This window comes from Miniopterus natalensis, chromosome 9 (genome assembly GCF_054644295.1).
Source record: "Miniopterus natalensis isolate mMinNat1 chromosome 9, mMinNat1.hap1, whole genome shotgun sequence".
Classification (NCBI taxonomy): Eukaryota; Metazoa; Chordata; class Mammalia; order Chiroptera; family Miniopteridae; genus Miniopterus; species Miniopterus natalensis.
Genome location: NC_142089.1, coordinates 22,610,736 through 22,636,074, shown reverse-complemented (window position 1 = coordinate 22,636,074; position 25,339 = coordinate 22,610,736). Strand labels below are relative to the sequence as shown.

The 25,339-nt window shown below is 39.9% G+C and overlaps 1 protein-coding gene and 1 non-coding gene across 9 annotated transcripts in view; both read right to left on the bottom strand.

The window, feature by feature from the left end:
* MACF1 (microtubule actin crosslinking factor 1) overlaps positions 1 to 25,339 on the bottom strand; it is a 302,250-nt gene that overhangs the window by 132,039 nt on the left and 144,872 nt on the right. For all 8 annotated transcript variants that reach the window (XM_087820322.1, XM_087820324.1, XM_087820323.1 and 5 more), the window contains exons 6-29: positions 24,947 to 25,113; positions 24,023 to 24,135; positions 23,814 to 23,920; positions 23,283 to 23,402; positions 23,034 to 23,129; positions 22,294 to 22,421; positions 22,113 to 22,206; positions 21,752 to 21,906; positions 20,817 to 21,093; positions 19,516 to 19,644; positions 18,708 to 18,785; positions 17,947 to 18,108; positions 16,451 to 16,555; positions 15,755 to 15,850; positions 14,493 to 14,618; positions 11,841 to 11,993; positions 10,422 to 10,576; positions 9,253 to 9,379; positions 8,529 to 8,712; positions 7,737 to 7,906; positions 3,866 to 4,044; positions 3,192 to 3,330; positions 2,194 to 2,387; positions 950 to 1,112 (exon numbers count right to left, since the gene is read on the bottom strand). In XM_087820322.1, coding sequence (XP_087676448.1) covers positions 950 to 1,112; positions 2,194 to 2,387; positions 3,192 to 3,330; positions 3,866 to 4,044; positions 7,737 to 7,906; positions 8,529 to 8,712; positions 9,253 to 9,379; positions 10,422 to 10,576; positions 11,841 to 11,993; positions 14,493 to 14,618; positions 15,755 to 15,850; positions 16,451 to 16,555; positions 17,947 to 18,108; positions 18,708 to 18,785; positions 19,516 to 19,644; positions 20,817 to 21,093; positions 21,752 to 21,906; positions 22,113 to 22,206; positions 22,294 to 22,421; positions 23,034 to 23,129; positions 23,283 to 23,402; positions 23,814 to 23,920; positions 24,023 to 24,135; positions 24,947 to 25,113 — 3,417 coding nt within the window. The remainder of the gene's footprint in view (positions 1 to 949; positions 1,113 to 2,193; positions 2,388 to 3,191; positions 3,331 to 3,865; positions 4,045 to 7,736; positions 7,907 to 8,528; positions 8,713 to 9,252; positions 9,380 to 10,421; positions 10,577 to 11,840; positions 11,994 to 14,492; positions 14,619 to 15,754; positions 15,851 to 16,450; positions 16,556 to 17,946; positions 18,109 to 18,707; positions 18,786 to 19,515; positions 19,645 to 20,816; positions 21,094 to 21,751; positions 21,907 to 22,112; positions 22,207 to 22,293; positions 22,422 to 23,033; positions 23,130 to 23,282; positions 23,403 to 23,813; positions 23,921 to 24,022; positions 24,136 to 24,946; positions 25,114 to 25,339) is intronic.
* Positions 6,813 to 6,915, bottom strand: LOC148092391 (U6 spliceosomal RNA). Its single transcript, XR_015715137.1, has one exon. It is a non-coding gene; the product is annotated as a U6 spliceosomal RNA (small nuclear RNA).

Below are 25,339 nucleotides of genomic sequence, written 5' to 3'. Positions count from 1 at the left end.
ATTCAGTAGGTTTGGGTTTGAGTTCAAGAACCTGTATTCTAACATGTTCCCAGACGCTGCTGCTAGTCTGGGGTCCACACTTCGAAAAGCACTGTTCTAAGTATTTTCTATGCATCACTTCATTTAATCCTAATGAAAGTAACTTTATGAGGTCAATTGAACAAAACAGACTATGTCTGTTTTATTGATGAGGAAGTAGAATACTGAGAGGTTAAGTAATTTGCTTCAAGGTCTCTAGCAAGTGAGCAAATCAGGATTGAAATCCAGGCAACCTAACCATAATGCTAAACAAAATAACAGACCCCAAGATGCCAACAAATAAAAACTGCTTTGAATGAAATAATTTTCTTCCATCATAGCTTTCCCTAGGTTTTCATTCCCCCATATTCTAATCCTAGTAAACTAAAATTTAATATCAAGAAACAAAATGAACCATCACTGGCCAGGTGGCTCAGTTGGGTGGAGCATTGTTCCATACACCAAAAGGCTGCAGGTTCAATTCCCAGTCAGGGTAAATACCTAAGTTGCGGGTTTGATCCCTGGCTGGGGCACATATGGGAGGCAACTGATTGATGTTCCTCTCTCACACTGGTGTCTCTCTCTCTCTCTCTCCCCCTTCCATTCTCTCTAAAATCAATAAAAATACGTCCTCTAGCGAGGACTTAAAAAATAAGAAACAAAATAAACCAAAATAATTTTAATCTGTTCACCAAGTGATTTCAACATATATTCACAGAAAATCAGAATTAAAAGGAATGTTTGTTATAGGTCATCTGGCCTAAATGCATTGCTAGTATCTTGAGACCATCCTGCTTGAACCCTTCTCAGAAGACAGAGCTCAGAATGTCTTACCATTTAGGGGAAGCTTAATTGCTAGCGCATCATCCTCTTTTATGATGAGCTAACCCCCAGTCCCTGCCAACTTCCAATGTGCTGCTGCTGTACCCACCGTCTGCTGGTTGAGCTGCTCCGATAGCACTCTGCTATCCTCTGCCTGGCCTGGCTTCATCATTTCCTGCAGGGCAGTGGTTTCCTCAATCCATTTGATGAGAGCTCCATGGCAGGCTCGGTAATCTCCCAGAACTTCCTGGATACTTTCTAGTTCAGACTGGCTGGAGAAGCAGAGAAAAACTGCTATCAGATATTTTGGTGTCAATACAATAAAGTAAATGATATAATTCCTTCCTTAGCCTATGCCTCCAGTTGAGCTTGACCACAGAGGGTAGACACATTTTTATTTGGGGGGAAGAGCAATACAATGCTGAGACCTATGAAATGTACCCAGTGCCCTATGGGGTAAAAACTGAGAAGAAACCAGTTGTGCTCTAGTGGCCCAGGAAACTGCCTGGGGCCTGGTATCCTGTGATAATCCTTGTCAAATGTTTTACTAGATTGCCAAGGTTTATCAAGTGTTGCCAATAAGGTAGTACCGGCTGTATATTTCTGTCCCCTGATGACAGAGTGCCTGTGAGATTACCCCAGCTATGATTTATGAATCACTCTAATTTCTTGGAGAGGATGGTGGGGATAAGGTGGGTGAAAAGTAGTAATTATTTACTGTTAATTTCAGTAACAGTTTCCTATGTCACTTTTGTTAGCCAGCCTTGGAATAGTAATTTAATTATAGAGAATCCAAGCTTATATGTTACTCTAACTCCTCTTGTTATATATTTGTCTACTCAGCCTAGCTTCAGATAGGTAGTTTTCTATCTTTCTTATTCAAATCAGTCACCAGAAGTAGGATCTCAAGTTACAGGGATAAAAACCACTGAATTAGCAAATGAAAAAAAGCAAGAAATTCTGCTCACTATGAAAATGGTTCATGTTTAGATTCAAAACTAGTAAAACAAGACCTGAAACTCAGGTTCCGATCCTTGAGAGGAGATTACCAGGTCCCCTTTCCAGTCTACAGTCTAACACGTCATTGCCATCATGACTTAACTAAGACGTGGGACACAGGAGAAACACTAAACAGAACCATCACTGCTGACTCAAAAGCAAGTCTCAAGTCTACTTGGTTGGTGGTCTCAATTTCCTGTTACATATCTTGTCCAGAATTCATAACATCATTTAATTTCTACCTCTCCCTAACGACTGCTGCCTTTAAACAAGAATACACAGATACAACTCTATTTTTGTTTAAAATCTAGTCCCCAAATCCTAATAGGAGAAAAGAGCAGGACTACCACTCACCGAGTCTCAAGCTGGGCAATGACCCGGTGCCAACGTTCCTGTAGCTGGGAGCCTTTTTCCTGATAGCGCTCCAAATCCAGGTTTCGCTCTGGGGTCAGACGATTCAGCTGCTCTGACACTACCTTGGCCTTGGCAATTTCCTCTTCCAGGACTGAAAACACTGAATTCTTGTCCTTGACATCACTAAGCCAGTGCTATAAAAACATAAGCACAGCAACATAAGATTAAAAATATTCCATGCTAAAAAGTAAAAGGGACTCAGACTAAGATAGGAAACAAGGATGTGGTCTACAGCTGGCTCCACATTATATCTCTGATTCAGAAGCTACACCCTATAATGTCTATGCCAGAAATGCCTCCACAGTCCTCAAGCACACTGGGCAACCAAGGGCAGGCAGTACAGTATAGAGAAATGTGCAAACAAAACTTGTGTTTGAAACCGGACTCTATCACTTATAAGCTATGAAACCAAGGTAAGTCCCAATCTGACTCTTAGTTTTCTTACCTGTAAATGGAGGTAAAAATCCCTTCCCTATCCACCTCACAGAGTTGCTTGGGAAAATCAAGTGAAGTAACAGCTAAGTGATTTACAAACTTACAGCAAAACCACTGATTCTATCCAATTAAGCCATTATTTTACCGGGAAGAAAGAAGAAAACAGAAAATCATAGTCCTTTTTCTCCTCTTTCTAGCTAAACATATTTCTTAGTCCATTCTTTGAATCTATATTAAAATATATTAAATATGATATTCTGCCTAGTTCAAATGCAAACTTAAAATCAGTGTCATGCCACCCACAACTGTATTTCTCTGCTAATTCAAAGCATTGGATATACAGGGGTGGGCAAAAGTAGGTTTAGAGTTGTAATACAAATAAGTAATATAACAGTTAATAAATAATAATGCAATAAACTGTGTTTCGCATACTCACAATTATAAACCTACTTCTGCTCACCCTAGTATTAAGTCAACCTCCTAAGAAATTCAGAGCAACCAACCCATAATGCAGAGCGATGGGACTCCAGAGCTGACAGATCTGCTGGTACTGCTTCTTCTTGACTCAGTTTGATCTCATAACCTTTGACCAAGAGTTCAGCATCCTGAATGCTTCTCACTATAACATCAATTGTCTTGAGCCTGTGAAAATAAAATCACTTTCATAAACACGTGCATTTTAAGAGCTGGGCCACAGACCTGGAGGTTCACAAAACATAATTGCCCAAATCATTTTCATACAAATAAGAAAGCATGATTTATGTGGTGCCAATTTAAGCCAATTCAAAATGAAGTTCTTGGTGGCACTGGGACATGCATACATGTGATAGACTCCTGCGAGAAAAGGTGAGACCTGTATTTAGTTTACTTAAAATTTTTCTTTTTATTCTTTACTGTCCATTTTTCTTTCTTTTTATTCCAGCAGTATCTAATTAAAGAGAAATGAGGTACAAAAAAGTCCTAACACTGCAAATCAACTCCCCCACTGGCATTTGTTCAGTGGAGCCCAAATGAACCCACTCCATACTTGGAACTAAAGCCATGGTCTCTTGTTATGGGTACATGCTCTCCAAGTTCTGCAATCTCTCTGGTTTTTTTATGAAACACTCCAGGCACTTTCCCTTCTCATCCCAATGGAAAACATTGTCATTTGGACCCAAGTCCTCAGCTCACTCACTTATTCAGATAGACAGTGGAGAGACCATATACACGGTCCATTTTCTCAACCAGCAGATTGAGTTCTGAGCGCAGAGTTGAAACACTTGAACCAGATGGGGACTGATGGAGAAAACTGTTGCATTTCAAGGAAACAGCATCCAAGTCTGATCTCAGTTGCTGCAAATCGTCCTGGGTACGCTATCAGGAATAAGACATACAACAAAGATGGGGAAAGATTAAAGGAGTTAGAAAGAAGTCTTTGTTTGTAACAGCAAAATATTGGAAGCAACCTAAATGCCATCTATAAGAAAGTGGTTGAAGAATCTCTGAAATAGCAGTGAAGGGGATGAAGGGGGAAGGACAGCAATTTCTGAATGAAGTATCTGAACTATTGACATACCTTCAAGAGAACAACAAAAAAAACTATAAATAAATGTTGAACTCCAGTTAATAGATGTGCTTTCTGTAGTAGTATGAATTAGCAATTCTGAAAGTATTCTCTCTACATGTAAAAACTGTGCAATAAGTGAATTTGCTGTGAATATAAAGTAGGTTTTTCAGTCTTGGGGTAGGGAAGGAGGAAAGGCTAGAATGAGTCCTGTGGAACCAGATGGAGATAAGATACATATGAATTCATAGTTGTTGTATGTGTGTGAGACTAATAAATACATTGATCTACCTTTGTGATATATTTATATGTACATACTCACACACATATATATATTCATATATACATGGTACATACGCAAACAGGTGTGTGTATAACATAGGAGGGTGTTTATGTGTGTATGCAGATGTGTTTGTAAGTATGCATTTTTCTAACTCTACCTGCTGAGCAGTCCTAGAGCAATGACACCCCAACAACAATGAGTACCCTCAGCACCTAGACCTCAGCTTCTAAATAACATACTCCTCCTAAAGAAAGCTGGACTCCTTGGAGAAATGGCTGATCCCAGGGCTGGGACAGGCTAGGGCAAGGTGAACCTGGAATAGCTTGTTTTACTGAGAAATAATAAAGCACCCAAAGAATAATGATGACATGTTAAAATGACATCAGAGCCAGCTTGAAGGGTCTACCAATGGCTATATTTGGAAAATTTTGAACATTAAAGATAGTAGCAAACTACAAACCACTGAATAAAATAAGAATTAATAAGTCTATACTGACATAAAGAAGAAAGGAGAGAGGCAGGGAGGCAAGCTCTTTCCATTTGATAGAACAGAAATTTAAAAATGTAAAAGGAATTACAGAATTAGGAAATCCCCTTTTGGCAACAGTCATACTAATAATTATTCAGTCAAGTGTCAACAACAGATACTAAAACTAGTTGGTAAAAGTTTGACGTAAAACATAGTCTCAAAGTATCTCCCCACAAAATAATTAGTAATTGCAAAAGCAACAAGTGAAAAATTATCACCAGTAATGGAACAAATCAACATCACATGCCTTGTGCTATTATTCACCAAGGACGTATCACTTCTGTGGATTCCTGCCAAAACTGTGTAAGCTATTTCTAATCATGAAGAACCCTCAGATAAACACAAATAGAGGGACATTCTGCAAAATAAATGGGCTGCAGTGTTCAAAAATGTTAAGCTCATGAAAGATAATGAAAAATTAAAAAACTGTTTCAGCCCAGCCGGCATGGCTCAGTGGTTGGGCATCACCCCATGAACCAGGAGGTCTCAGTTTGATTCCGGTCAGGGCACACACCTGGGTTGCAGGCTCGATCCCCAGTAGGAGGTATGCAGGAGGCAACCGATCAATGACTCTCTCATCATTGATGTTTCTGTCTCTCTCTAACTCACCCTTCCTCTCTCTGAAATCAATAATAAAATACACACACACACACACACGCGTGTATATATATTTATATAAATATATATATACGTATTTAAAAAGACAAACTGTTTCAGGTTAAAGAAATCTAAAGAGATACAGCAACTAAATGCAATGTGTGATACTGGATTGAATCCTGTGCCAAAATTACTCTTTTTGTAAGGGGGATATAAGGTGGCTTGAGGGTTTGGGTATTACCCCAAAAAGGATTATTAGGTCAACTGATAAAATTTTAATAAGGTCTTATATCAATCTTCATTTCCTAATTTTAATCATTGTCCTGTGGTGATATAAGAGACTGCATTGTTTTTGGAAATGCACACTGAAGTATTTAGGGGTAAAGGAGCATCATTTCTGGAATTACTCTCAAGAAAAAGAAAAAGATTATTATGTATACATATATGTTGAAGAAAATGTAAAGCAAATGTAAAAAAGAGTTAACACTTGCGGAATATAGGTGCAGGATAAATCTAAGTGAAGAATAAAAACTTCTGTATATCTGAGCCCTGGCCCATGTGACTTGATTGGTTGGAGCACTGTCCCAAACCCAAGGGGTGGCAGGTTCAATTCCCCGTCAGGGCACATGCCCAAGTTGTAAGTTCAATTCGCAGTCAGGGCAGGTGCAGGAGGCAGCTGATGGATATTTCTCTTTCGCATCAATGTTTCTCTCTCTCTCTTTAAAGGTCAATGAAAAAAAAATTTTAAATACAAAACTATCAATCTGATACTACCTTTTTTTTAAAAAGTGAAAAAAATGAAGGCCCTTTAGAAGAGCTGATTATTAACCTTTATCTCCTAGAATGTTCCATTTTGTAGGCACAGATAGTTTTGGATGACTACAGAAAAGTGAAATGCTTCACTACGAGAATTACAGGTTCATATGATATGATTCATACAGGCATATTAGATCTCTCTTGGCCAAAGAAAATTACACTGCCCTCTCAACCTCCTCTTCAAGTTTAAGAATAATTAAGAAAGGTAAGAAAATAATCACTCCTTCTCATTAGCCATTCTTTTTCATTTGCTTTAAGCTCTCAGATCAAATCTAATATTCTTTTTTGGTGGTAGATTTTTATTAAATGGTAAGCATTCCGTGACAGTAAGATCCTAGAGAAAATAGGACAATAAAAGTATGGAATGCTTCACAAATTTCTGTGTCATTCTTGTGCGGGGGCGGTGCTAATCTCTGTATTATTCCAATTTTAGTATATGGACTGCCAAAGTAATACTCTTTACAGCGCTCTCTCATACTATTCCAAGAAGAAATGGTCTATAACACTCCATTCCTAGAGCAATGTTTGTTTGGAAATCTAGAAATACACTAAGTACTATCTTACAACCTCTCTTATAATGAAGGCTCTAATCATGACTTCAATCTTTTATTCTTTCTTAACTACACTTTAAGCCAAAAGCACGAACATTGGCTTACTTTTCTTTGCATGCCTCTGAGCACTTACTAAAGCAACTAGTATTTGCTGCTTTTACTTCAAGACTACCTGACATTTTTATGGCATCTTGCTTTTCCAGAAGGCTTATTATATATGTATTATATTACTTAATTTTCAGAACAACTTAGTGACTCACTTACTATCTCCATTTTATAAGAAAGGAAACTAAAGATGGAAGTTAATTTGTTCAGTCACAGAGAAAGTGCATTAGAACCCAGAGCAGAATCTGATTCTTTCCTTAACACTTTTGAGTCACATGACTGACAACCATGGAATAGAAAGTAACACATACATATAAGGGATAGAGCAGAGAGCTATATCTCTACTAAGCAGTCTTTAAATACCCAGCCTAAATGCAGCACTTAGAGCAATTTACCAGTCTGTTTGCCTCCCAACTGTGTAGGAAACTCATCAACATTCAGCAATACACTGGGGTCTGAAATCAAGCTTTCACACAGGTAAAAGGCACTTATAGGCTGCAGGGAAGTAGGATCACCGTGAATCTATTGCCTTATTTCTTAGGATCCATACTCTCTTGCCACCTAATTCATTCTGAAAGCATTTACTGTGCAGCCAACACCCACCTTGCTCTTAGGGCTTACCTCTTGCTCTGCAATCCTTAATGCACTGTCCTGCCGGGCATCTTTGTCAGTCCTAGAGCTGGCTGGGGTCTGAATTCGTTTGACCAGCCTCTGTTCACACTCTTCCAGGCGCAGCCAGATATTCTTCAGCTCTGAAATGTACATCTTGGCCACAGTTTCCTCTTTGTCCTCTGTGAATGCACAAGCACAGAAGACCATTATGCACCACACCAGAGATCAGCAAACCTGGGAAAAACAGACTCACCCTCAGACAGAGGTTCCAGCAGACCGGACCTTCCATCAGTGAAAGCAAGACCTTTATGGGGAAGCTTATGGCTGATCCTAAATTCCCTGCATTATATAATGATCTTTAAGGATACAAACATGCTATTTCCACAAGAAAATGTAATAGGTTGTTTAGCAATAAAGACTAAAATATGGCCTCTTCTTCCATGATCTGAATTCATCTCTACAAGTTTTTCTCTCTCAAGGTTTAATATTTAGTGCTCGGCTGGTTGTGGCTCAGCAGTTGAGCGTCGACCTAGGATCCAGGCAATCGGGGTTTGATTCCCTGTCAGGGCACACGCCCGGGTTGCGGGCTGCAGCCGGTCAATGACTCTCTCATCATTGATGTTTCTATCTCTCTCTCTCCCTCTCCTGTCCTCTCTCTGAAATCAATAAAGATACATTAAAAAAAAAAGGTTTAATATTTAGTGTTAGTGGTAACAGTACTTTCTAGTTTATATGAAGGGTCTTGCAGCACCCTTCAGAATTCTCACTTCACCAGCACTCTCCTCTTCCCATGGCACTCACCATTCTCCATGGATTTCATCAGGTGTTGGAAGTGGGTTTTACAAGCCTCCACTTCCTCTTCCAAACGCAGACGATCTGCCACTGAGAAGAGCACTGAGTCCCGGCTATCCTGCAGAAAGTCTTCATAGTGGGCCTGGAGGGTCGTCATAACTTGGTGGCACTCTCCTAGTGTTGATAACCGAAGCTAGACAGGAAAAGTCAGAAGAAATTTCAAAAGAATGGGAACATAATACTTTCTCCTTTTTTATTGACATTTAACATAGACACAAAATAATGTACAAACTATAATTATAAACATGTTTTTTCACAAAGTGAACTTGTCCATGTAATCAGCATTTAGATTAAGAAACAGAACATCACTAGCACCCCATAAGCACCCTTTCTGACCCTTTGGACATAACCCTTAATAACAGTTAATTCACTATATTTCACCACCTATATATATTTATGCAAAAGAGATGCTGATCCTGAAGTGAGAAGCCTACAACCTTTTCCCTCTGCCAAGAAGACAAATATGTTATTTACTTTCATCAGAAATTTCTTGAACCATTCAGGCTGCTGTTTCTAGTTCCTAAGGGCCTCAGGACCTTAACCCTGAACCAGTCGCCCTGATTCCATTTTATTCTGATTGGGTGCGTAGGAGTCTCACAGTAATGAGAAAATGTTCCTTCTGAAAAAAACTTGCGCATAGGATGTAAGCCTGGGGTATTGCTTTCACAATTACCTTTTCCAGGTTCCAGGTCTTTACAAGGTCAAGATCCTTCCTCAGATAGTTCCAGGAGATAAGGCTTTTGGTGTTAACATGTAGCTGATGCCAAAGGGCCATCACCTTCTGATAAGACTGCTCCACTCTAGGAACAACAAAGAACCTGGTTATAGCTTTTATAAGACTTGAGTTTCACACTAGAAACCCTCTTAGGAAAAAATATGATAATTTTAGCAGAACTGAGCGTATATGCTGAGCAGAGAAAGGCAACAAGCCAACTACTAAAAACACATAATCTTTAGAACTAAATTAATTGAGATCCTCAAACAACTTGGGTTTGCTACATTATTATGTATATTATGTCAGCGCACATCTAGCAATCTCATAAATGTTACCTGAATGTAATATAATTACGAGAGGTTAGAGAGAGGAAATACTCTGGGAAAGCACTGATAAGAGAAAATTAGAGAGAAAAGGCACACGGGGATAAGTCTCACAACAATTCCCTATAGTACTGTGTGGCTCAACTATAAGCCATTTAATACAATAACATAAAAATATCAATTTAAACAAAAATTATGACATAACTATATTTGGAAGATGGGAAAAGGAGAAGTGTATGCAGATGCATATGTAGCAAGATAAATTTTAATATCCTACAGTAGGAAGTCAATAGATAATTTCTAAAGTTGAAAAATAGCAGAAAAATCACATTACTTAGAAATTTGGAATTAAAACCAGAAAAATCTGCTCAGAGTTAAAAATAATTGACTCTGGGAGGCAGAGCTCTGGGGTGGGAAGGGTGGTTGGGGGTTTTTATTAGAAGCTTTTTGGTATAATTCAACTTTTAAAAATATGTACACATTACTCTAAAAATATATAAATTAAAAAATAAAATTTGCTGTCACTACAAAAATCAATCTTCTGAGCTTAAACTGTTTATAACCAAGAATTCTTTTAAAAAAGAATTATCACCAAATATATCTCAATTGAACATAAGCATTTACTTAAAATCTACTATGTGGCTGGCAATGTAAGACTATCCTAATAGAGGGTCTTTCCCCCCCAAAAATTTTAAATTTGGTCTCTCTGTTCAAGGAGATCATAAATGTAGATTTGTCCCTCCACCAGTTCTTCCAGATCAAACACAGAGGTGGCAGTACAGAGTGTCAGCTGAGCAAAGCTACCTGCTGGCCATCTCAATGGCATCCTTATTGGGTGGAGGGATGAGGAAGCAGACGGATGGCACCATTGCCTCATTCCCTGTGGGGCTGATCACTTTCCACTTCGTCCTCTGAGAATTATCTTCCAACACACATTCATCATTCTTGCAAATAGTGATCTGAAGAGACAAATTTACAAGTTATTACTAATGGATAAATCAACAAACCATTATTATCTGGTGTCTGACCCTCAAGAAAAAATCATTTTGGAGATCTGCCATCACTTAGTGAGAGTCTGATTCTGACAAAAAGGTAACACGTAAAAATACGCAGCACAGGAAAGGTTGCTGACATCAAATAAATCCAGGAAGCAAGTGTTTATGAAATGCTTGCTATATGTCAAGTAACTCAGTAAATGAAGGGCAGCAGGACGCTTCAAGAGGAATCTCTAGCACACACAACCATTAGAGTAAAAGTTAAAGGGACATGAATACTCACAACTCTGCTTTTGAAATTTCCTTCTCCCCCCTTCCTGTCATCCCACCCAAATCCCTGAAAACATTTAAGGATTTGGAATCATCAGTTCTTTCTCTTGGGTGACAAGTAACCAACAGTATTATCCCTATTTTATAGACAGAGGTATGCAGAAAAGTGCAAGAAAAATTAATTCATTCTTTTGTATAATAAATATTTATTGAGCCTATGATGTACCTGGAAGTGTGCCAGACCACTAGAGATAAAAATGGAAAAATGTAAACATGGTCTATATTCCACATATTCTGGCGGGGTATGTAGTTACAATATTGTGTGACACGTGAAATTTACTGGGAATGCACACAGGGACATGACCCAGTCCTGGCTACAGAAATAAAGAAAAATTATTCAGGACCCTGAAGCCGCATTAAGGAATTCAGACTTTCTACACAGAAAGGGGAATGATAGGAATTAAGCAGGAAAATGACATTTTTTTGTAAATGATCATGCTGGTGGTAGGATAAAGAATGCATTGGATGGGAAGGCTGATACAATGATCCAAGTGAAATAAACTTATGATGTAATTTAAGGTAGCAGCAGCAGGGACAGAAAGAAGTACATCTAAGGGATATTTATTTACAAGTTAGTATTGACTTGGTAGTCCTACTAGCTGTGGGAGGTGAAAGGGGAAGAGTTAAGGATATCTCCCAGGCTCTATAAAGTATAATTTCTGTCACCACTTAGGCAACTGGGTAGATGATGAAGCCAATCACAAAGACAGGGAACAGATTATTATTATAGAGTTGAAGCTTTTTCTTCTTTAAATGATAGAAGAGATTTGAGAGTTTTAAATTCTAAATTTTAAAAACTCTACCATTTGATCTTTCCTTATTATCATAATCCTAACCAAAGGCTTCCCTTCACCCTTCCTTCCCTCTGGAGCCAGAAGCAGCCTTTGCACCTCCTTACCTCGATCTGCCGATAGTCACAGATGGCCTTCACAGAAATGGTGCTCTTTAGCACATGGTCGGGACTGCGTGGCTTTAGCTGAACAATTGTTTTTGATCTCCCAACAAGACTGGCAACAGAACTCTTGGACTGTATAAGCTGCTCCTTTTCATCCTACAAAATGAGAAGAAAATCAAAACGACACTGTTGCTACTCAGGGTGACTAACAGAGAAAACTGAGTGCTCCATTCCCTCAGAGAATGCCATTTCTCACTTAAATAATCCTTGTGGAGCCATCTTGGAAACACAAGGATAAAGAAAAAAGGAGAGACTGTCTTTGTCTTTTACCAAGTGCTTTTGCACTCAGATTTTGCACATCTCACCCTGTGCCCTTTCAATGAACAATAAAGCCACATGCAAAACAAACAAACAAAAACATAAAACAAAAACAGAACTTCTAGCTGCCAAATACAGCTATAAAGCTAGCTAAGGATTTCCCCAAATAAGGTTCAGGGAACGCAGAAGTTAAAAACAATAATAACAACTATGTTGTTATTGTTGTTGTGATCATTCAGTTTCTCACTGGTAGAAGCCAGTTCTTACCTTCTGCTTAGGAGAAGCTAGAGTTAAGCTCTTTAAAAATTTTTAAATAATTATATCTACCACAAATGTTTTACTTTCTAAAACTGAGTCAAACTTTCTCCAGAAAGCTCTTAGCTCTTCAACCAACAATCAATACTGTTGGTGAAGGCATCGTGACAAATGCCTTAGGCTTTACCTTTAAGTATCTTGCTGTGCAACAGACATGTAGACTTGATTGGTTTGGAAGGAGTACCATGCAAAATTAAAACTCCCAAGGTCTCTGCAAATCCAATTATCTTAAAAACTAATGAAACTCTTGTCAACAAAATTGGTACCAATCTACTGCCAATTCCATTAAAGTAAAAGATTAATAACCAGGATGTTTCAAGCCCATTTTGAGGTATAAAAACTCCCCAGAAGAGGGCTTTCTTAGGATGGAAGTAGATGTAATGAGAGTAAAGAGTTAATAATGTTAAGAAATGCCATTAAAGAATTAAGAATATGCAAGTAAAAAAAGAAAAGAAATGCTTAAATAAACTACCTTTGCCTGTCCCGGGGAGCATGATTGGAAGAAATACAACTTTAACTTATTAGTTAAGAAAGAGGAATGGAATATATCAGGGAGACAGCCACATGGTTCCATACTTGAGAGCTGGTCTACCCATGTCATTTTCCTTGCAATAAAGATGTCAATTTCTGTCTAACCCACAGCCAAATATCTCAAACTCCAGAGACCAAGTGCTCAGTGTGGTAAAAGTTCTGAAAAGAACCAGAAGCCAGGACAGATGCTCCCGAACCTGACGGAAAGCTGAGGACAAGCTGAGGAGCAGACCCAGGTGACTTCATGCCCCGATGATGCCGCCAACCCGATGCCCCTGACCTGGAGAGGAGGGAACAGAACAGCGACCCTCGAGAACAGAAGATATGACAACAATTGCAGAGGAGTTACCCTACGACAGGAAGGTACTCTGTGGGAGGGAGGAGATAATAGCCAAGGATTATTATATTCCTCCTTCATACTTGAAGTACCTCCAAGAGAGACATTCTAGAGAAAACATCTGAAAAGTCAGGTTTTTACCCTCCATTCCAAATTAATTAAATTAACCGATTATTTGCCCAGGTGAAACACTAAATGTAAAAAAACCATTCATAGGTTTATAATACCTGCAAGTATATATATATATATATATAAATAAACTAATGTTCACAAATGCCCAAGTATCACTCACGAAAAAATGACATTGTTTTGGGTTATTCTGGTTGTCTTAGTTTTCTGTTGAAATGTGACAATCCTCTGGCTTCTCATATAGAAAAAGTAACTTCTCTATTACATACATATTTCTATCTTACTGTGAGATGTACCTTGAGGCTTGTCTTGCCAACTCTATGTAATATACATTCAACAAATGCTGCTGAGTTTATTACCAGTACTCCTGAAGGAATAGTTCATTGGAGGAAATAAATGTAAAAGTGCTTCAGATTAATTTTGGATGCAGTAATATTTTTAAAAAGTAAATATTGCTACATAAATAAATTGGATAATATTGCATTACATCTAAGTAAGATTTTAATGCCCTTAATTAAATTAAATTTTCTAATACCTCATCATTACCAAAAGAAAACTGCCAAGGAGGAAAAATCTGGTTCAGGTCTAGTTCATTGGGGGTTTTTGTTTAATTTTGTTTTAAAAATTCTCTTTGCATGAGCGACTGAAAAAAAATTTGATGTTAATCCCCTTCAACCCTATTTTTCATGCTCTACATCTCATCTTTGGCTCCGACTATTGAACAGAAATAGATAAGAACAGTGCAAAGAAAGTATGATGAGCACTAAGTGGGGCTCAAGGGGAGATGACTCGGCCTTTACTTCAATGACACACCCAAGGAATCTTATTAGCAACTTCTTTAAGGAAAGAAAAGAGAAAAGGAAAAAGAAAGAACAAACTGATTAAACTCTATTTGAATGTGAGCCAAACATTATGACAAGAACCCACTGCCCTGGAGCTTTCAAGGATATAAACAGCAGCAGCTGACAGAGTTTACTCTGTTGCTGAGTATGTTTCTGTAATCATCCCACTGATGCAACACCCACCATGGAGTCCTGGAGCAGGTCCTCAAGGCGGGATAAGCTGGTGTTGTGGTCACAGGAATATTTTCGTTTGATGGAGTCTTGGAGGCTCCTCAAGAATGACTCCAGGTCTCGTGCATCACTGAAGAACTGTGGGGATAGAAGGGTGGGGGTGCCTTGTGTTCACTACATCACAACACCAAGATCTTAACTGATAAAGAACAATCCTATTGTGCAGAGCTGAGCAAGGCTGATTACACCCTCTGGATAGTGATAGTTCATTACAAAGCCACGAAGGTATAAACCAGAAGTTCTATACTGCCATGGCCAGAAAATATTATTGATGGGTAGTACAAAGCCTACTGAACCCTATGGAAAAGTCAGTCTGCTTCACCCCCTCAGAAATCACTGTTCGTTCCTCTTGGCTTCTGACTGACAACTCTTGGTTCTGAGGTATAGTTCACAAAAGCCTAGGTGTTGAGTTATCAAATGTTTTAATTCATTGACATAATTACAAAATGATCAGGAAGATTATTTAGTTTAAGGCAAAACCAAACAGAGATAATAATTTATTTCCTCTGCCCACCCTCACGTGAAAACAAGTAGTATATTCTTCATGCTGTGAAAGATTGTAAAAAAATTTTTTTTAAATGGTCCTGATCTTTTATAGGTCTGCCCATCAAGAGATGGAGTCTATTTCTCCTCCCCTTGAAGCTGAGCATGGCCATGTGACTTCCTTTGGCCACTGGGATGTTAATAAGTGTGACAGCAGAAACAAGTGTTTGTAACTGGGGCTTACTCTCTCTCTTGCTGCTGGTGGAACACAGGTACTCTGTGAAGAAGCCCAAGACAGCCTACTGGATGCTAGAGACATACATATGGACTTGTACCGCATTACCCCAGACAATGTCAGACATGTGAGTGATGCCATTTGGGACGAACCAGCCCCCAGCCTGCCTGTAGCCATGATTCAGCCAGGCAAGATGAGAAAAAACACTCAGCTGAGCACTGCCCAAACTGCCAACCACAGAACCATGAGCTAACTAAATGACTGTTGTTTTAAGCCACTAAGTTTTAGGGTGGTGGTTTATACAAGAGAAGCTCACTGACACGGATGAGTATTTAACCTCGCCTTTTCCATGTGTATATGCGCGCGCGCGCACACAAACACACATACACACACACAATCTCTTGCCAGAATGAAAATGAATATTCTCATCCTCTTTAATACACATGCAAACACTTACACACAGACATGCACAAAGACAAATGCAAAGCCCACATACCTGAAAGTAAGCAGTGTTCTCTTTCACATGCTGCTCGACACACAGGCACAGCTGCTTCATCCACTGCAACTGGGACTGGACAGCAGCACTGTAAGCCTGCAACAACCAAGCACACACAGAAAGGCATGAGATTAATAGACCCAATACACATGTGCAATGCTCTCTTCCAAGGACAACTCTGCTAATAATGGAGAGGATTACAGAATATACATGGAGATAAACTTAATTGGCAGCTGCTCAATGCTTCCCATAAGCAAAAGGCTTGTCTTTTATCCAACATGGCATGTTAGGTTACATAGAAAAGGCCTCTTCCACACTCAGTTGCAGCTAAATGATGTAGCCAGCAAAATCCAGGCATAAATAAACCCTCCTGGATTCCTCCACTGTCTCTCTTTTCTGGGCAAAGGCACCACATCAACAAGAGACAGGATCTGTCTGGATAGTTATTTGAAAAAATATGGTCCAAATCATTTTCCCCATGAAGTTAGGAGTCTTCTTGTTTCTCATAGCATTCTCCACAGACCATCAAAACTGTTTGCAGTTTTGGGGGGCCGGGGCAAAAAAGGAGAAAACTCAAGACAAATGATCCCAGACATTTCCTCCAGGTCCTTGAGCAGAACAAAGCCTCTGATTTCAGTACTGTTATAAGCAACCACCTCTGAGCACTTGGCCCTCACATGTTCTCAAGTCACATACCTCCACAGTCTGCTTGGCTGGGTGGTTTTCAAGTGATAGCAGCTCTGCTGTATCTTGTAGAGACCGAAACACATCCTGTTTTTCCTCCAGTTCCATTGTCAACTCCTGAAAATTGAATTCAATTTTATGTAATAAGTGCTCTTAAGGGAAGAGTAGCAATAAAGAAAAGGATCTGTTCCCTGCCCTACTTTTTAAAAGCCTACAACACTGTGGTTAGTGCCAAAATGAGATGCATGAACAAACAGTACATGCCAAAAAACTTCAGAGTAGAGCAAAAATGCTGGAATTACTGGCAAATGATTCACAAAGGACATGGGACCCCAGCCAGACCTGAGTAAGTAGAAGAACTCAGGATGAGCGCTGGAGGCAGAAAAAGGAAATAACTCAGCTAGAGTGGCTAGTTCATGCCAGCACCCCCCTAACACAGTGCTGACACACCAGTGGATCTGTATCACTGACTGGCTGGCTTCACCAAGACTATTCCCTTAGCCTGGAGAGTCCGCTGGCTCTGAATTCTATGAACATTACAGGACCCAGTTTAGATGCTAGCTCTTCTGTGAAACTGGGTACTGGGCTTTACCATCAGATTTGACCACTCCTCCGTGATGCTTCCCAAGTACCTTCTTTACATCTCTTTCATAGCCTTATTTCCCTTCTCATACAGACTGTTTATTGTATTATCATATCTATTATTTCTTTTTTACTTCAGAAGAATCCTATAGCACTCTCTAGTCAGAAAAAGCTTATATAGTTTTAAAACTCTAAATTAATTGAATTAAAGTATCTAAAATAAGTGTTAGTAAAAGAGTTTCCTATTTGCATAGGGTTTACAAAATGTTTAAAAATCCTCTGAGATGTAAAAATACTAAAAGTAGCAAAAAATAACCCTACTTACTTATATATATCTTTCACTGGAAAGAATACAAAGCATTATCCCATAGTCCAATGCTGAATTTTCCTTCCCATTTTACAAATGAAGAGACAGGCCAAAATCTTACTAAGTGAATTAGAAATTCAGCATTTCTGAGAAACCAAGAGTATACTTCAGGTAAGCAATACTAAGATTATTAGCTTATTAAATCTTACTGAGTCTTTTACACAACTTTGAAGTACTGTTACCCATTTTACAGAGGTCTAGAGAGATTAAATGACTTACCCAAGGTCACAGAGCTAGTAAGTGGAGGAATAAGAAGTTAGGTCTAGCCCACTCCGAAGCCTATAGTCTTAACCACAAAGCTATATTGTTTCTGAAATGACTCTAGCTGCAGTCTTCTGCTTTACCAACCCAAAACTCTGTCTTTCTAAATAAATTCACTCCAGGGCTCCATTTCCCTCTCTTCACAGACACTTCTCATACACACAGACGCATTAAGCAGGGTCCCTATTTCTGTCTAGCAGAATGCAAATCTAGAAACCCTAGCTCTCAGCAGGCTACATCCTCTGTCTCCTTCTGCTGCTATTACATAAATATGACAGGCATGTTGTGCTAGACTCACTGAGAAGTAATTTTTCTTGGCTGAGATATTGGGATTGTTGTCACTCCAATCATATGCTAGTTCCTCCTCCTCTTTCTCATTCAACCAAATCAACTCAGCTGTAGCTCTGGAAACAAATTTATGCAGGCTCTGAAGGTGCCTCATCCGGAAGCTAGAAGTTTCCTAGACAAAGCAAAGATTACAAGGTTAAACCACCAGCTTTCCATCTACAGAAAATAGCACACTGGACATGAAAGCAAAAAATAACTCTGGAAATGAATTATCTTGTTTTTTAAACTCTGGTGCTTCTCCCTTGACTTAAACTTAGTACAAGTTTGGTACAGGACTCCCAGAGTCCTTGTCAGTTTTAGCTAAAATCTGGAACTCACCAGGCCTTTGTGGGGCTCCCTGGATAAAGAAAGATCCTGGGCCTGTCCTACTCTGAGCAGCTTGAATGACAGGAAGGAAGAACACAGAGAGAAGAGAAGTCCCCTCCCTATCAACATCAAACTTTTAGTTTTGGTGTCTCGAAGCACATGCAGCCACTGCTTTGGTAAAGCATGATAGCTCCAACAGGCTCTACTTAAAACTTTCTGGGACAGTGGTTCTGACCCATTAAGAAAATATTATACTATATATGAACAATGACATAGTACATGATATAACCTAATAAACAGAAAACCAAAACAGGGCCAAACTAAGAGCATTCCGAATTAGGGAAAGAATTGTTTGGAGGGAACCAGGGTCTCCATGAACAGAACACAGAGTTAGTCACAACTCACCTTCAATTTACAATACTGAGTCTCCAGCTTTCCAAGAGTTTCAACATAACTAGTATGAAAATTCTGAGACATTTTCCCCTGATAAGAAAGGAATGAAACAGAAATACATTAGGGAAAGGGGTAAGTAAACTATATTATGGCATGGTTTCAATGATGTAAATATTATGTCTACACACAGGTAAAGATCACTTACTCTGAGAAAATAGAAGCTTAGACAGCAAATCTCTGGGTCAGATTTTACAAGCTGGAGCAGCACTACATGAGGAGCAGTTCAGCAGGATGAATACAACTGACAGACCTCACTGTCTCATGCTTCCAGTAATTCTGGGAGGTTTCTAAGAAAAACCTATGCCTGATGATTCACATATCACTCAACTGCTTTTTTGAAGGGGAGAGTTGAAATTAAAAATGGGATGGTTGAGTGAGGGAGAAGGGAGCCTGAACTGTTTCTCCAGACCAGCTCTCTCCTGCACACAGACAGTTAAGTGGAAAGAGCAGGAGCTTTCGGAGCAGAGGGCCTGAGTTTGGAAACTGCATGCCCTGTTCACCAATTTTGACCTTAGCTTTCAGTATCACTTTTCTTTTTTATAAAAAAGAGTTAATTTAAAAAACCAAACCTTTCTCACAAGGTTATTTCAAAGAGCAAAAGGACTCTTTGTGTGAAAGGGAGTTTGTTGGGAAGTGCTGCTCATGGTTATGATTCTTTTCCAAAGCCCCCTTCTCCTTAGAGACAGCTGCACTGTGCATACTGTTCTGTTACCTGCCCTGCCCCACCCTCCATAATGCATTCTCATACAATGGCACGTACCTCATACAACCTGGCCTCTTTGACACTTGAGCCCAGCTCTTCCACACTCGTATGAATGTGCTGCTGTGTTTCCAGCTGCAACTCCACACTAGGCAGGTCATTACCCCACTCTGCTCGCTCCAGTTTCATCTGAGAAAGAAAAAATACATATATAATAACTTACTGCTAAGTTGGCAGAAAAAGAAAATTGTGACAATCAACCTTTTGACAAGAGGGCAGGAGGTAGAGAACTGGGCAAAAGGACAGCTAAACCATCTCTACTGTGACCTCTCACAGGAAAATAGGCCATTATCACCCCCAAGGAGCTACAGATTAAACCCTACCAGCTATATAGCAGCAGAATCAGCCTTTTGCTCCTGCATTATGGGAAGACATTCTTAAATTTACCAACCAGGAATATGTTCCCACAGGCTGAAGATGCTTAACTTTATAGTTCACACATTTCCCTTTATAGTCTCTTCATTTCACAATCAGAATGGATATAAGAAAGAAATATCTGAAAATAGTAAGCTTCATTCATGGCATCAAGTATTAGTCAATGAATTTTAAAACATTAGCTTGTCCTAGAATGTTTTTATTTATTGGTACTTGGGGAATTCATCGTCAGGAGATGGGAAGAATCTCATACAAACAAAAGGGTAAGAAAGATAAGAAAGACAATGCTGAACTGGAACCATTATCCTAGAGTACATGTAAATAGTGCCCCCTAGGGATGTAAAGTACAGCATGGGGAATATAGTCAATAATATTATAATAACTATGTATGGTGTCAGATGGATACTAGACTTACTGGGGTGATCAATTCATATGTTATATATAAATTCCTAATCACTACATTGTACACTTAAACTAATATAATATTGTTACATCAACTGTAATTGAAAACTACATTCTTTTTTAAAGTGCCCCTCAGAATTGTGAAATAAAGAAGCCTTGCTTAAATGTAAGGGTTAAGGTCAAACACAAAAAGTGAAGAATAAGCTTCTCTGCCAATGAGGAAATTTCAGAAAAGATAACAGATTTATAGACTCTGTAACTTCTCCCACAAGCTCCCACTTAGGACACAGATAGCTGAGGGGAACAAATTCCCTAATGGCTTCAAAGTAGAAAAGCCTATGCTATTCAGTGTGGAATTTTGAGGATATCAGCTGATGCTATCCATTTAAAATTTAAGGAGAAGGGAGTCTGTGTCCTACGTAGAATCAATAATTAAGGGGCATAGGGCAACGTGGTCTCTTAGATAAGCTTCTGGATCCAATAAATCTTAGGGCTCGGTACAAGCATTTGGAACACACACACACCTGCATTTCTTCTACCCAAGACAGTAGTTCATACACAAATCGGAGATTGCCCTCATCTTCAGAGGAGGAGATAGACACAAGTTCAGCCCGAGTCATGGGCTTTCGGAACCAGGAGGTAGAAGAAGAATGGGTTCCCTTGGTCAAGGGTTCTGCCTTCAGATGAGTAGTGGTTAAAGTAGAGGGTGGTACCAATTCAAGTGAAGTGAAATGGCCCTTCCGATACAAGTTTGTGCACTCTAGACGCAAAGTGACCAGTTCATCCTGCAGACGCATAACCCTAAAATGAAAGAAGAGAAAGGAGGAAAAGACTTAAATTTGTAACATACTTATTAAAATAAAACCTTCCCTATCCATTTGACAAGGATGAGATAAAAATAAAAATGAGATCCTGTCAGGAAAAGTGTTTGGGGGGGAAAAAAAGTGTTATATGAATGTAAAGTGGTATTATTAACATCTTCATTGTAGAGTAGTCATTGAGGCAAATACCAAATTACAGTGTTAAACTGGAGGGAAGCAAACCAATACCTGTTTATATAACTCCTAGGTGGTATCATAAAATAAATGAGAGATTAGGGGGCCCAAAGATGTCAGTCTCAGTCTTGGCTCTGTACCAGCTATGTGACTTGGATGATCCGCATCCCCTCTCCACACGAGCTGATCACCAGCATCTAAACTAGACCTGGTACTGCACTCCTGCAGCTCCCTCTGAAGTATGTGGAGTGTTGTGAGATGCCACAAGGATTAGGAAATCCTACAGGTACTTAGTGGGCAGGGCCTGCAATAAGGGGAAATTGTCCTCCACAATGAGAATTTTCCTGACAAAATACCTGTAGTATTCCTACTGAGACACTGACCTCTAAGGTCAAGTCACATGACTCTTGAGCCATGAGCTTTAGCAGTAAGCAAACCCTCTGTATGAGTCCCATGATCCTCACCTAAAAGCCAACTCTTCTAGCTGGTAATAATTCTCATCCCGTAGGATCTGGAGATCCACCTGCAGCTGCCTGATAAGACCTTCGCATTCCTGAATGTACATGATGACATCTGACTCGCACTGTACTGGTTGTCCTGATTCCAGGTGAGCAGCATCCTGAGAGAGAAAGGGAGAGTAAGAGTGAGAACACTCTCATTGCTCCCACCCACTAAAACTAGGGAGCCCAGAGGCCCACTGCACTTCCCAGAGTAAGGAAGTAGCACCGCTGGATTCCTCAAATGTTAACTTCAACCACTGGAGCACAGTGCGAGAAGTGGAAAACATGCAACATAAGAAGTGAGACAAAACGGTCAGAGACTTACAGCCTGCAGTGTATTCTTAGCTAGTGTCAGTTTTTCTTCACAGTTCAAAGCACCATTCTGGATTTTGTTTGCAATCTGTAGCAGCAATTCCAGCCTAAAATAAGATCAAAACCACAGTCAAGTGCAGGGCCCAAAGCAGCCCAGGAAGTAATGTCGGATCCCCTGTGGGCTCTGGACCCACCTCTCCACAGCTGGTCGAAGTGATTTCTCTCGCTCCAGCATCTCGATGATGAGCTTCCCCCACTCTTCTTCTACATCATTAGGGTGATAACCTTGAGGCAGTTTAATTCGGCCAAATTCAATCCACACCTAAAAAAACCCAGAGATCCTCTTTTAGTTCAAAACACAGTCATGCTCTCAGGCCCTAGTTTCAATTTATTCTCTGCCATCACTTTCTGCTTCTTTACCCAGCCATTCAGCAGTTTTTCCCATTGTCTAATGAGAGAAAACAATGGAATATTTAGCAATACCTCACCTTTAGGTGAGAGCAAAATAATCACCTCTAAAATGCAGGGACTCCATTAACTTCTATACATTACATAACCCCCATTCTGGAAAGGTCAAATGCCCATCTCTACAGCTTCCAATTCTTTAGGAATCAAAATGTAAATGGAAGTCTCTTTTCTTTCCATCCTAGGGAGACTTAGCTTCCCTCTCAGAAACAGGAAAACTCATCCACATAACTCAAGATTTCTGAGTAAATGTATGGCACTTTTCAATGGGCCCTTTAAAAAATACAGATGGTTGCTACTGCCCCTTTCCACAAATTTTCATGACCAGCCTGAAAGTGATGCTAGATTTGTCACCCTAGCACACTGCTATCAATGCAGGATGAAGAGGACACGGGGTTTGTCTAATAAAGAAGTGACAACAGGACAAACCAGCACGCCACAAATCTCAGCAAAGGATAAGCTTCCTTACCTCCAATAATTTATACAATTCCTCAATTCTTGCTTTTTCTCTCTCCTTGGCCAGAATTTCTGTTTCTTTGAAGTGTATATACTGGTTATAAAGTGCCTAGAAAATTAATATTTGGTGAATGAATGAATGGATGCGAGTAGTGTGGCCCAATTTTTGATACCACCTCACCCAGAAATCAGCAGCAACAAGCTCTGAGACTTACTTCCCAGGATGAATTTATAAAAAAGCAATGCAAGTCCATGATTTTACCTTTAGTTCAACAGGGTTCTGGGGAAAAGATTTATCTGACATCAGTATTGTATGCTGTTTGATCCAGGGGATGAGGGAGTCCACTCGGCTTTGGTATTCTTGCCACCTGGAGTCTACTTCCTAATGTCACAAAGTAAATATCACACACCTTCTGATTAGCAGTATGCAAAACAAGCACAGCAGAAAGTAGCTCAGGCCACCCCAAACCACGTAAGATCCTTTTCCTCTAACTGCCTACCCAGTTGTTCAGTTTAATGCTCAGAGTCCCAGTTTCAAAGCTCCTCAAGGGCTCTCAAGATGGGACTTAATTTCCTGACACCTATAATAGTTTAGGCTAGATGCTACAAAATTAGCGACAGACTCATTCCCAGGGACCAAGGACAATAACCGTGTATGAATATGATGTAGATTAGTTTGCTCTGTATAAAAGTGCTCTGTATACAATGAGAGCTTAAGAAATGTGGCCGACTCAATACATTCCCTCCAAACAAATCAAAGTCAGAAGGTATTTTTAAGGAAATGTTCTTTTACCGTAGCACTGATCCCTTCTCCACCCTCAGGGACTTTAGGGAAGGCATCATAAATCGAAGACACGTAAGTGATTACAGACTTTTCATCTGGAGATGGCACATCCACATCTAAGAGGAAGGGTAAGAAATGTCTTAGGCGTATTAAAAGAACCTGCCAGGAGAAGGAACAGTGAATATCGCCAAACATACTTAACTTCGGTCAACTCTCACCTTCTGCATCCAGCAGCCGGGTGACCCCCAGTCTTTCTGCCACTTCGAAAGCCTGTTCCAGATTCTCTCGGTTACTCTGGATTTGTACCCTCTCCATGTCTACCAAATCAGGTCTGTAAAGTCCATAAAGGCACATGAAAGGCCACCATCTACACACCACATACAAGTTCACACAAAGGAAGACCCTTAAAAGTACCCAGAGCAGAAAAATACTGATTGAGTTAGAGAGAAAACAAGAGGTCTAGAAAGGTACTAATTCCATTTTTAATTGCACGCCAGGAGCCCAGTGCTCCCTAATTTAAAACTTACACAACAGTAGCCTTGTTAGATTTCATGGGAAAGGTATCATAAGCTAGTACAGAATTGGGGCATGTTTATGACCACTACGAGTGTAATAATTTTGATTTTTGTCATTCAAAATTCCTATCTTCCTCCCTCATCTCACTCCAGTCACCGGCTGTTCCTCAGCTCTCCAAGCAAGCCCCATATCAGTCAGGCCCTCTGTACTCCCTACGTCCTCCGACTGAATCACTATGACCCTAGAGGCCTGCAGGGCTCACCCCCTCACGGCTCTGCTCCAACATCCTCACCCGAGAGGCCATCTCCAACTCTCTGTCTGAAAGACCACAACCCACATCACTCTCTATCCACCATTGCACTTATCACTGTATGACAGCAAAAATACATTTGTGTATTGCCTAAAAAGCAAATAGCCTCCACAAAAGCAAGACCTTTCGCTGTTTCGTTCACTGCCATTTGTGCCCAGTGCCTAGACACTAGGAGTTCAATACATATTCCCTTTTTAAACGAATAAAATGAAAATCAGATTCTTGATTCTTTTTGAGAGGGAAAGTGACATTATAACTAATTACAAACAAGATATGAGAAGCCCCTCCAGGCACACTGAAATTCTACTGCATTTACCTGTATCGGTGAATAAGTGCATTGAACATCTTCCCATCACTCCAGCAGGAGGAAAAGTTGGTGCATTTGATTCCTGTGTAACCAGCTGTCACCTTCTGGGTCCACAGGAGCAGCTTCTCCTTGGCTGACATGTCCCCAGACTCTCCACTAATGTAGATGTCAGAGATCTGCAGAAAGACAGGACACAGAATAACCTTCTCTTCTTCATATATTATGGCTCTCAGAAGATTTGGGCAGGAGAGGCATGGCATGTCCACAGAACACCTGTCTCTCAGACGTCTCCATTAAGCGCAGCACTGTGAAAGTAACAGCCTCCCTGGTGGTCAGTACAAGGGACAGTGGACAATAGGCACTTCCAAGTCTCTGAATTCTAACTTTACAAACTCAGCTCAT